General features: G+C 40.7%; 2 protein-coding genes across 2 annotated transcripts; one reads left to right on the top strand and one right to left on the bottom strand.

Moving 5' to 3' along the window:
* The first annotated feature begins 4,988 nt into the window (after window positions 1–4,988).
* LOC146554090 (UDP-glucuronosyltransferase-like) lies at window positions 4,989–10,133 on the top strand. Its single transcript, XM_085254546.1, has 9 exons — window positions 4,989–5,720; window positions 6,751–6,814; window positions 6,896–7,044; window positions 7,899–8,026; window positions 8,113–8,206; window positions 8,341–8,466; window positions 8,541–8,628; window positions 8,722–8,941; window positions 9,757–10,133. The coding sequence occupies exons 1-9, from the start codon at window positions 5,196–5,198 to the stop codon at window positions 10,025–10,027; spliced, it is 1,665 nt and encodes a 554-aa protein (XP_085110672.1). The 5' UTR covers window positions 4,989–5,195; the 3' UTR covers window positions 10,028–10,133.
* A 37-nt stretch (window positions 10,134–10,170) lies between these two features.
* ndufb3 (NADH:ubiquinone oxidoreductase subunit B3) lies at window positions 10,171–11,989 on the bottom strand. Its single transcript, XM_085254547.1, has 3 exons — window positions 11,843–11,989; window positions 10,524–10,652; window positions 10,171–10,415 (listed from the first exon to the last, which is right to left on the bottom strand). The coding sequence occupies exons 2-3, from the start codon at window positions 10,649–10,651 to the stop codon at window positions 10,265–10,267; spliced, it is 279 nt and encodes a 92-aa protein (XP_085110673.1). The 5' UTR covers window position 10,652; window positions 11,843–11,989; the 3' UTR covers window positions 10,171–10,264.
* Window positions 11,990–12,373: the final 384 nt, after the last annotated feature.

The raw sequence follows: 12,373 nt of genomic DNA on the forward strand, positions 1-12,373 counted from the left end.
GTTTAACTACAGCTAGCTTGAAGGCCTGTGGTACATAGCCGATTATTAGAGATAGGTTGATCATATTTAAGATTGAAGCAATTAAGAAGCTTCAATCTAATTAATTAATGGCAGGACTTTGAGCAATTTTGTAGGAATGGGGTCTAAAAGACACGTTGATGCACTGGCTATTTCTTCTTTAGTCGTTTGTTTTCAATTCCTGTGTGTTTGTACATCACTGAAGTATTTAATCATTAGTAATTATTAAACTCCTTTGTAGTTCTCTCTGCTCTCTTCGCTTACGCCTCACCCATAACCAGTCACAGTGAATTGCTGCCTCCTTAGACCTGGTTCTGTTGGAGGTTTCGTCCTGTTGGAAGGGAGTTTTTCCTTCCCACTGTTGCCAAGTGTATACTTCTGCAGTGCTGTAGGGTCTTTACCTTATAAGTTAAAGTACCTTGAAGTAACTGTTGCTTAGAATTAGTGCTATGAATAAAACTGAATTCAATTACTGTTGTTACAGAATAGGAGGAGAACAATGTCAAATGTGGCTCAAACAGGGATTTTTGCACACACACACACACACACACACACACACACACACACACACACACACACACACACACACAGTGAAAGGAATACAGTAATAGTAGTGTAGTTATAAACAAAAGCTTTTATAATAGGATAGGGTTCAGATCATATCTGTTCACATATGGTCTCAGACTTGTTTGCACTGTAAATAAACATAAACCATCACTAAGAGTGTAAAAACTAAGCAGCACCTGTTTAGCTGAGCTGAGCTCAGGACTGGGAATGGGGGGAAACACGTTCTTAGCTCAGTCTAGATGAATGAAATCAACCAACTGGCTGATTTCACTAAGAGCTCATAAACTGTTAACAATTCATTCAAATTTCTGAATTCAGTTTTATTTATATAGTGCTAAATCACAACAGCAGTAAAAACCCTACAATAATACGGGAAAATGTTCCCATCCCAAACTTTTTTTTTTTTCTTTTTCTTTTTTTTTGCCTGTCCCATTTGGCTCTTTTGCCATCAGAATTGTTGTCTAAAGGCAAAGAAAGATGCCCAACGGATTTACTTTACCAAACTGACCATCCCAGCCTTGCCGTAATGGTCCATTTGATTCACCTTTTATTGTTTATTTTATTTTCACTTACTGAATATGGGACAGACTTGACTGGGGGAAAGAAGGGGAGAAAGAAAGAGGGAAAGAGAAACAGCTGAGAAGAGGGACGGGGGAGAAGGGCAAAAAACAAAAACCAACAGAACGGGCAGAGAAATTGAGGTAGGAGCCAAAAAGGGTGTAGTTTGTGGGTGTGATCACCCGTGTGTACACCTGTGAGCATGGACGCGCTTGTTTTTTGTTTTTTAAAAGGTTCCTTCATGTAATAATCTGCTAGAGGGTGTGGGGGGGCCACAGCCCCGTCCTCCAGGGCGTGAAGCAGGTGTGGAGGAGATCAAAACTCCAGACATCCAGAGGCCCCCAGAACACAAGAGACCAAGGAAGACCAACAGAGGGGCAGCTGCGCCACTGTCCCGGAAAGAGCTGAGGAGAGTCCCAGATGAGGGCTCACTCAGCAGCCGCGGAGCAGAAGCCAGGGGGAGTTGCAGTGACGCGCCCGTGAGCTCCACCGGCAGCCAGCTGCGCCTGAGTGACCGAGCCCCAGGCTGAGAGGCCGGGGGCACCCCACCTCCGAAGTGGCCCGAGCGAGCCCCAGGCTCCAGGCCCCGATAAGCGGCCGCCAAGGAGTGAGCCGGTGTGTACCTGGACGCCCATCCCCGGACACAAAGAACCACCAACGCACCGATGTCTGAGGGGGTCCGCCACTGGCAGGGGAAGTGGTGGTAGGGGGAGATAGGCCTCCAAACCTTGGAGGGCCTGAGATGTCCCCAGAGAGGTGGCGCCTGACACCCAACCTGACATATAGACACAGACATACAGGCACACACAGATACAAACATCCATTCCCACCCTCATGCTCCCATCCCAAACTTAAAAGTGTGGGTTTGATGAGGTTTCCTGACTTCCTGGAACGTTCATGCCAAGGTCGCCAAATAATTTCCAGCTAGGTGGAGTTTCTTCTTGTTACCCCTGCTTCCAGTCTTTATGCTAAGCTAAGCTAGATTTAACAGACAGAGAAGAATAGTGTCTCAGTAAATGTAATGACAACAGCCCCAGCATGAAGTGCTGTTTCATAGAAAGCAGCAGCCTGTACCTAAACGGCATGTAGCCTGTGTTGTTTCCTGCTATCAGAGTCATGTAGGCACCTTCTGGGCTTCTCTTCAAATACATCACCTACAGGGCAGAGGTTAAACTACGTAACTAATAATGGACAGACAGACGGGCAATCAGATGATGTGATGGACAAATGAAATGATATTTACAGCATAGGCACCAATGAGAACAGCAGCATTGGCTCTCTTCTTCTGGTCATAGCTGGTGTAGTGAACCAGTCTCTTTCTAGACATTGTGAAAGACTATAATGATAATCAGTGAAAACAGCACATGTGCATTAATACATTTAAAATAAGCGTCTACTGTCAGAGGAGTGCACACACACCATCAGAGCAAAGACCTTTCAAAATAAGAGTGTAATGCGTTTTCTAAATGATATCTATACAGCATACAAAGCCCTGAGTCTGAAGTACAGACCTTCATCTGCATTACCTTCAGCTTCTTGTTGAGTTTCCAGCAGTATCTGTACAGCATGGCCAGGTTGAGGGGCCCAAAGTCTGCATAAAAACTGCAACACACAGTAAGAGAGATGTCAAATAGGAGCTTTCAACAATTACAACACAAAAACAACACACACACACACAAATCAGCCACAAAACTAAACCCACTGACAGGTGAAGTCAGTGACATTGTTCATCTGGTTATAATAAAATGCTCTGTTAGAAAACCTTGGGACATTTATCTGGATGTTTCCACCCACACAATGCAGACATGGAGTCAGGTTAAAAACACATCTGTGAAAACATTACTGGCAAGCTTCATGTAATATTACATTAAAGCAAATGTCAATTTATAATTAAAACAAGAATTTTGAGCAGTAGTGTGTATTGTGTACATGTGTCTGTATCTGATCAGGATTTTTTTAGTTGTGTCTGTCATCAAAAATTGATTTGAAGTGTTTTAAGTCAGATGGCAAACTCTGCCTAACAAGTCCACTTTATTGCGTGCTCATTTTCTCCTATTACTGGCTCATACCTCACCTTTACGTCTTTACCTCACAAAATAAAGCACCCTGAGGTGACTGTTGTTGTGATTTGGCGCTATATATATTTGCTGCCTTTTGTACTGTCATTAAGATAGACAGTCTTCGGCCTCTTCAAGAACATGCACCAGCGTACATCATTGAACTTTTACAGCCCTATGCCCCTAGTAGGTCTCTGAGGTCTTGTGATCAGGGCCTACTTGTTATTCAGTATACAAGACTGAAAACCAAGGGTGATAGAGCTTTTGCTACTGTGGCCGCCAGACTGTGGAACTCTCTTCCTCAGAACTTAAGATCAGTGACTCAGTGACTGCTTTTAAAAAACAGCTAAAAACACATCTTTTTAAAATTGCATTTTGTTAACTTTTGACTGTTTTTGTTTTATACCTTGTGAAGCACTTTGTGATCTTTTATCTAGAAATGTGCTATATAAATAAAATTTTACTTTACTTACTTACTTTACTTTTGCATTGTCTCTGGGCATTGTAGTCTTGGGGTAAACTTGCTGTGACTTCCACTCCTAGGAAGTGTGGCAACTGCCTTGAAACGTCTTCAAGCAACTTAAAGAAGTCCAGACGCTTTTCTTTGCAAGCTCCTTTGACAACTGCCTTGAAGGTTTTCCATTTATGAATAATCTTTCTCGCTGTAGGATGATGGACTTCAAATTGTTTGAAAATGGTCTTAAACCTCTTCCCAAAGTAATGGGCAGCAACAGTTGCTGCTGATGTCTTTCCTTCTTGGCATTGTGTGTGTGAATTATGCAGACCAGCAAACTACCCAAATTTCTACTTTGATAGAGGAGCTCACACTTGTCGATAATCAATGAATCTAATATATATGAATGGATGCCAGATGGCTTCCCATTTTTGAGCCTAGTTCTGCACTTCGCACTGTTGCCATGTACTTGTTCTATGGGTGTTGGCTGATTGTTGAGGTCTTCTCTCTATTATTGTAGGGTCATTACCTTACAATATAAAGTGCCTTGAGTCAGCTATTGTGATTTGGAGCACAAAACCTGTGGCTATAGAAGTGGTTAGAACACCAGTATTCAATTATTTGGATGGATGAGTAAATACTTTTGGAAATATAGGGTATATAAATAAACTTAAATTAAGTCAGGGGCAAGCAACCTGCTCCATGATCCTCGAGACTCTAGTTTATTTCTGCTTCTGTTTTATTGTTTGAGAAAGAAGTTTCAGAAAAAGCAGCAGAAATTTAAACCATTTAGGTTTCAGTAAGTTAAAAAAAAAGCCTTTTAACATGGTTAATTTTATGTTTTAGTTCTATGTGGATGCCGGCAACTTAGATTGGGTAGACTGTGTACAACTCTATATGCACATATACCATTTGACCAGGTCTCTCTTTGCACAAGCATCCCCCTTTGCATTTGTGTCTGTTTACAAATTGAGCTCTGTGTGCTCTGGAATTTAAAATGTCAACAAACCCTACCTTTTTCCCTTTGTAACATGTACTGTGTTTCCACACTTATTTATTGTTGACTGTGGTCTTTAAAACATTATTTAGATCATACTGAATGACAAAGTCTGTTGTGATTTTTCTTTGTGTCTTGATTAGAATGTTCAATGTGTAAATTAGTGGGTTGTGTGTCTGATACCAACTAAAAAGACTGAAGTGCAACTGTGTTAAAACGATGCAGATAGTTGACCCTGGTTTCGGGGAGGGAAATATTGTGATAACGCTGCCCTTTGAAACTGCATTAAAGCCACATGACACTCTTTGATTGCTTTAGATTAGCAGGGCTACTCCTCTCACCTAGATTCCCAACAGGAAGGACTTTGAACACACACAAATCCAATCTGCTAATTCTCTGAGGAATTTAAACAACGTATTCAGAGGAGCCTGCAGAGAGAAGAGCCTGGTTTACAGCTCAGGGAAGGGGGTGTTTCCTTTGTCATTCCCCCAAAACTTTCTCTGTGCTCAATTCAATTAGCGGTTGGTACACTGACGAGAGAACAATGAGGACAGCAGGAGTCTTTGTGTTTTTGCTGCTTAACGTGGTCATGGAAATAACTGGTGCTGTGGATAATACAAAGGGATCTAGTTCAGAAAAGTCCAGTCCCAAAAACAAGCTGAAGACAGAAGAGGCTGAACTTCCTCACACCAAGCCTGCAAGTTTTTCACAGTTTTTAGGCAAACTGCTCGTGGTGCCCATGGATGGGAGTCATTGGATAGGTCTTAAAGCCATTGCCCAGGAAATGGGTCGCCGTGGACACAGAGTTACGGTGGTGATGCCAGAGACCACCATGCGAATGGGCCCGGGGAAACACTATGACACTTTGACCTATCCTGTACCTTATGACAAGGCTTACATCGACTCTGTGATGTCCACACACAAAGACATCATGAAAAAATCCTCACAGCCTTTCATGGAGAAGATCAAGAAACGGTTCAGACAGTTCCAGGCCATTTCTGATTTTCTGCACATCACTGCAGAGAAGCTGCTTTTCAATGCCAGTCTCATATCACACTTGTCCCAGCAGGTGAGTACAAATACAGAAGATGAACACAACTTTGGTATCAGCTGCAAAACCAACATTGGAGCTCAAGCTTTGCAAATTGTACATGGAGGGTCTTTTGCTTATACTGTGTAAGAGTGTTGGGATGGAGGTTCTCTTCTACAAGTTGGCAGTCCAAATTCTCATCATGTTGTACATCTATTAATGTAACTGTAGTGGTTGACTGTGTATAGTTCCTAAAATTTTAATTGTATATTATTATTAATAGACCCATGGAAAAAAAATAAAATAAAAAACCCACGCCACGCAGCCCACCCTGACACTAAGGTTTTACACATCAGGACATTAAAAGCTATATAGGCTTTATCAGGTCTCAAAATCGGGCCACTACAACTTCACATGAACTGTAAAACATATTACACCATGACCTTTATTTAAAACCTCTTAAGGACCAGATGATGTTTATTATGTCCTAATATGTAAAACCAAAGACAGGAAAACAGGTGAACTTTCTTTTTACCATATCTGTATGTGAACAGTGGTGGATGCTCATATTAAACTTAAAAGCTCAGGTCAGTACATGTGCAAGTAAACTGTAGACATCTAAATGCTCTGTTTCTGCAAGTGCTTTTTCTTCTCTTGACTTTGGATGAAGTCAGTGAGAGAAGATATGCCAAACATAAATGTACAACATGGGCTGGCGTAGCATGCACCTGGTGTTCAAATCTTCTGGTTATGAGCAACAGCCAATGAGGGAAAAAAGTTTACTTAAAGGGGGAGGGGCTATTAAAAAAAAGCTTCGGCTAGACTGATGATGAACTCGGGGGCTGCACAAAGGTCCAATAAAGGATAAAAACTGAACTGTGAATCATGCAATGCTGTCCTACTTTCAAATGAGCATCATAGGTCCAGTTTAGCCACTTTATACCTTTCTACCTACAATCTGTAAAATCCTCCATGTGTGAACCATGTATGCAAGACAGTGTAGTGCTGACACACAGTGGAAGATTGACTCCTCTCTGCTTTTCCACCTTCTTCCTGTTTCACTTTATAGGACTTTGATGCCGTCTTGACAGATCCCATGCTTCCCATGGGCTCATTAGTAGCTCGGAAATTAGGTGAGCTCCTCTGCACTCAGGTTATCTGTTTGCTTGTACACCTGCACATTTTCTCACCTATCATTACTCAATCACTTCCAGGTCTCCCTACTGTCAATCTGCTGAGAGGAATACCGTGTCACTTGGACATGAAGTCTGCTGGCTGCCCATCTCCGCCCTCATACGTTCCTCGCTATTTCACTGGATACACGGATAAAATGAGTTTCAAAGAGAGATTTATCAACACTTTGGTGAGCCAGGTGGAAGTTAGCATATTCAAGCCTTAAAGCACAGCTTTTCCAGGAATGTTATTTGCAATCTTCTTTCAGACAATGTATGGTCACGAACAAAACACTGTTCGTTTGTGACCATATTGATAAGGAAATATGTGCTGTACCTTCAAATGATCTTTCCTAAATTACTCTTCATACTTTATACTCACCTCATTTGTGGTCATGAGAGTATTATTTATTCCTTACAATTAGTGTCGGTCAAGTTACTTGCAAATAATAATTAGTTACTAATTACTGATCACTTCTCCATGAAGGTAATCCCATTACTTTACTGATTTGTTATTTTCAAAAGTAATGAGTTACTTTAGTAGTACTTTTAGTTACTTTTAAAAACACAATACACAACAATACATTATAAAACAATAAGCCTATCAGCCCCGTTTGATTTTTTTCTGAATATTTCATTTTATAAAATCGAATCAAATGAAAAAGTCTCTTTTAAAACTTGTTTTATTCATTTTAATTTTAAAAAAATTAAATTATATGCAAGAGTGTTTGACTTGAAGAAATGTGTTTAACTTTTAAACCTATTTTCTGCATATTCCAGCATGTAAAGTTTTAGTAACGCGGTAACACAGCGTAAAAGTAAAAGTAATCTACTTGCTTTTTTTGCAATCGTACTGCTTTAATTTACTCGTTACTTGAAAAAAGTCATCGGATTACAGTAACGCGTTACCGTCAATCTCTGCTTACAATGAGGTTCATTTGGGACAAACTAGTATGTCAGTGTTATTACTATTACAGTACGTCTTAGTTTTTCTGTCTTCAGTTTTGGTGCTGTATTATTGTCCTGTAATGCCTCTGACCCACAGGTGGCATTGGTGGAGCCGCTGTTTTGCAAACTGCTGTATTGGCGCTTTGACCAAATAACCCGTGACTTCCTTGGAGAGAACGTAGGCGTGGCTGAAGTGCTTTCAGACTCTGATATCTGGCTGCTCAGGTAACACATGGAACGTCTGTGTATTGTTGACATTTGCTGCCTGCGTGAGTGTAAAAAACTAAAAAACTGTTGCTGTATTTAAACAGGAATGACTTCACGCTGGATTTCCCACGCCCACTCATGCCCAATATTGTACTGGTTGGTGGAATCAATTGCAATGTGAAACATCCTCTGCCCCCAGTAAGACTTTATGAGTTTTAGACTCTAAATGCATTTATGAACATTCTGATTGACACCACTTACCGTAGGACTGTAAGACCAATCAGGTAAGAGTGATAAATGCAAAGTACTTAAGCAAGTTTGTGTTTTGTCAGGATCTAGATTCCTGGGTGTCTGGAGAGCACGGGTTTGTAGTGTTCACTCTGGGCTCCATGGTGTCAGATCTGCCAGAGGAAATCACCTCTGTCTTTCTGGAGGCCTTCAGACAGATTCCACAGAAGGTATATCAGCATACAGCTTATCTTGTGTTATAAATAAATACAGCTAATCTTAATCTACAATAAAACTATGACAGGTCATATGGAGATACACTGGAAAGGTTACTGACAATGTCCCGGAAAATGTGAAGATGATGAAATGGGTCCCACAGAATGACCTGCTAGGTGTGTGTCTGCAGCAGCACATCCTGAAATGTGAAGCACGCTGATGTGTCACATCTCATAACATCTGATATTTCTGCATGTTTTGTGTCGTAGCTCACCCGGGAGCCCGTGCATTCATCACTCACGCTGGCTCACATGGTCTGTTTGAGGGACTGTGTCACGCCGTTCCCATGCTGATGGTGCCCCTGAACGGGGATCAGCCAGACAACGCTGCGAGGATGGCCAGCAGAGGTGTAGGAATCGTGTTGAACATTTTAGACATTAATACAGAAACTCTTCTGAAGGGGCTGAAGGAGGTCATCAGTGACAGCAGGTGAGGGAGTCAGCAGACGGCTCACATTCAACCAAAACTTTCCATTTTGGTCTACAAAATGTTTTGGTTTTTTTTTCAAACAAGCACATCTTTAGCAAGCAGGTGACAGTCATGGGGGTTCTTTATGGAACATGAGGGGTTTCTATTTGCAGGACCACCGTGCACACCACAAACATCTGAAGATAACTGAATGCAAAACTTTTCCAGGTGCCTGTGTATCATGTGGTTTTTAGACTCAGTGAGACTTTCTGACCTTAACCCAACGTACTTGCCCTCTCATTTCACAAATGACTATTCTATGTATAGTGATGATTGCAGCTACATGAGGGTGACTCCTTGGTGGTCATGCACACCAAAGAGTGTAACACTGGTCCTGAATTTCCTGTATTAGCACAGCCTGACTTTTATCATTTTTTCCAGCCTCAGCATCAGAAACTCTTTTACTGATATCCTCAGAAATGTCCTTTATTTGTGCCTCAGTGTATTTCTGAGTGTTTTGAATATCAGACTTGGACAGATCCCTGTGCTTTAAACTAAAACAGGGTGCAGGCTTTCATACTTTCCCCCTCATAGGTATGCAATGAGTGACTTTTTTCTTAAGTAAATAAAAGGTCATCATTTGTTCAATTGGGTCCACATCACATTAACACAAGTCCTAAAATTAGATAAACCTGATGGTGGTCACATTAATTGCAAAAAATAAAAAACTCTAACAAACCTTCACTGTACCATCTGTTCTTGAAAGAACTTTACATATGATCTAACTCAGCTCTCTGTCATTTTAAAAAAACCTGCCCATTTATCTGTGTTTTCAGGTACAAAGAGAACGTGAAGAAGCTGTCAGATCTTCATAATGATCGGCCGTCGGACCCGCTTGAGCTTTCAGTGTATTGGACAGAATTTGTGATGCGGCATAAAGGGGCGAAGCATCTCAAATCGGCTCTCCATGAACTCTACTGGTTCCAGTACTTCAGCCTGGATGTAATAGTGCTGCTAACTACTGTGGTGCTTGTCTTTGTAATGCTGACAGCAAAATGCATGAAGCTATGCTTCCGTAAAGTGAGACGAAAGTGGAAGCAGGAGTAAGGACAGTTTTTTTACTGGAAGTACTGTGATGTTGTAATTGTATTCTCATCACGGTTTAAAGGATGTTTTGATAAAACATCAGTATCAATAAAACCTTAATGCAAAATGTTGATTACATTCTAATTGAATACACTTAAGAAGCCTTGTGTGATCACAAAGATATTTAATCTAGAGAAAACACAGAATATAATTAGATTCCATTACATATAATCTGGGGTTGAGGGGCAATGATGAGCATTAGTGGCCACCCTTCTTTGGAGGGAACATGGTGTACTCTATAGCCAGAGCTACAGTAAAGGCAGCAAAGCCCCACTTGAATCCTCTCAGCAGAACTTCTGACAGAGTCACAGCACGAGCGAAGCCGCCTGAATACCTCCACGCCTCGTTGCTGCAGAGAAAGGGAAAGTGACAGGAAAGAAAGATGGGCAGCAGTGTCAGATCACACAGAATATAAGGAGATGTCAGAAATATATCATACATGGGCAAAAATACTGACCGTGCCCATGGGTCCTTCAGACCCCGTGCAGCCAGCCTCTGCTGTGTGAACTCCAGCGGCGTTCCCTGTGTCTTCCACTGTCGCCAATCTGGCATGGAGAGCTTGCTGTGGCCGTGGTCACCTCCCATACTGGAAACATAAGCAAACAGGCCATTTTTTTAACCTTCACCTTACTGGCAGACTTTGATTTGCTTCTTGTGTCATCTGTGTTTTACTTAATGAAACACGCTCACTTTCAGTAGGTTCAGCAAATGGCAGCAGCTTACTTAATACAAACATGTTCAAACAGAGGAACTTTTATTTTAAAACAACAGGACAAAGTTCATTGTGACCAAATCTGCAACTTATTTCTGGTATCTGGGTGTAATCATGCAAATGGTTAATGTATTCAAAGGATGATTACATGAAAGCCACAAATAAGCTTAAGGAAATGAGTCCTGTCATTCTCTGTGAAACTGTACAGTAACTCTTTCTGTCTGTGACAGGTAAACACGCCTGTCAGGAATAAAAATCCACTTAACCTAACTTTTTTATTATTGGTTTTTTAATCACTGTTGTATATATAAAACTTTACATAAAATCTCATACTATAAGGCTCACTGTGTGCCTGTGGCAGTGTTACTTTCCCTATGCTGTTTATTTATTGTAGACTTTACTATGTTTATTATATAACCTGCTGCTGTAACACAAACATGTCCCCTGTGGGATCAATAAAATATCCGTTATCTGTCTATCATCCCCTTTAGGGTGCTTAGCTGTAGACAAAAAGTTAGTCATAAAATTTAAGCTTTATTTACATTGCACACTAAAATTATTATGCACTATCGACTTATTTAACAAAGGGAACAAAAGCGCGAGAATCATCAGGATAAAATCTAGTGACTGTAACGACTATCGAGTAAATTCCGAATTATTAAAGATGTGTTTAAGTGCCGTGTCTTTATTCAGTCCCACAAGCCATATTTGCTGCTAGGCTAAACGACACAAACACAAAAATGTTAACCTCGCTATTTACACTTCCTCGAACAAAGTTATCAGCGATTAACTCTCTTTAAATAGCCAACATTATTACTGTGTAGCCTGTCTGGTTAAACCCACCGACCTATTAGAGGATAATATGTCAATTAAACGTCAACTTCACACATACAAGGAGGCTAGCATTACGTTAGCAATGCATTTCTGTTTGCAATTCTTCTAACATTTTCAAACGCCTCTTCCCTGGTGAAAATATTGCTTTCCTGTCGCCTGGTGTGAGAAAGAAACACAAACGACTGTAATACAGAAACACCGAAGATTTTAAAGAGGAATAAATTCGGTACCTGAACAATTGTTGTGACCTCTGCTGCTGGGATAATTGTTACGACAGTTGATGCAGGAATACGGCAAATTATGGCACGGCATTAGGGACAAAACTCCATAACGCTTTTTTTCACTTTTAAAGTCACGCTGTTTTGTTTTGTTTTTTTGTTTGGTGCCCGTGATCAACAAAATAACGTTATTTAATTATAAACATATGATTAATTTTCAACATCAAACACAGAACAACTACATAAATCCACAATCTAAATATATTTACACTTAATGACACTTATTATTAACATGCGGTGTTACCATGCTGAAACAATTACTATCGTCTGAATTTCTTTTTGTATTCCTGGCAGCCAGCTGCAAGATAGACATTTCATTTGCAAATGATTAGATGGTCTGAGACCACAGGAGAAAAAATGTCTGTACACTCTGCTGTTTGCACACAGGCCAAAACTGTGAGAGCCGTTTGTAATCATATACATGCTGTCGAGATCTTACCTCTATCTATATAGCGAGGATCACATTCTTTGGTTTCTCAAGTG

Source organism: Mchenga conophoros, linkage group LG18, assembly GCF_057382185.1.
Source record: "Mchenga conophoros isolate Kocher_MC1m ecotype Shallow Benthic linkage group LG18, M_conophoros_male_GT1.1, whole genome shotgun sequence".
Classification (NCBI taxonomy): domain Eukaryota; kingdom Metazoa; phylum Chordata; class Actinopteri; order Cichliformes; family Cichlidae; genus Mchenga; species Mchenga conophoros.

What these genes read in the sequence shown, in the direction of transcription:
- LOC146554090 (XM_085254546.1), top strand. Translation starts at nt 5,196, where the DNA reads ATGAGGACAGCAGGAGTCTTTGTGTTTTTGCTGCTTAACGTGGTCATG. An exon ending in TATCACACTTGTCCCAGCAG is followed by an intron (nt 5,721 to 6,750) that starts GTGAGTACAAAT and finishes TTCACTTTATAG; the next exon opens with GACTTTGATGCCGTCTTGAC. An exon ending in CCCACAGAATGACCTGCTAG is followed by an intron (nt 8,629 to 8,721) that starts GTGTGTGTCTGC and finishes TTTGTGTCGTAG; the next exon opens with CTCACCCGGGAGCCCGTGCA.
- ndufb3 (XM_085254547.1), bottom strand. Translation starts at nt 10,651, where the DNA reads ATGGGAGGTGACCACGGCCACAGCAAGCTCTCCATGCCAGATTGGCGA. An exon ending in CTGAAGGACCCATGGGCACG is followed by an intron (nt 10,416 to 10,523) that starts GTCAGTATTTTT and finishes CTTTCTCTGCAG; the next exon opens with CAACGAGGCGTGGAGGTATT.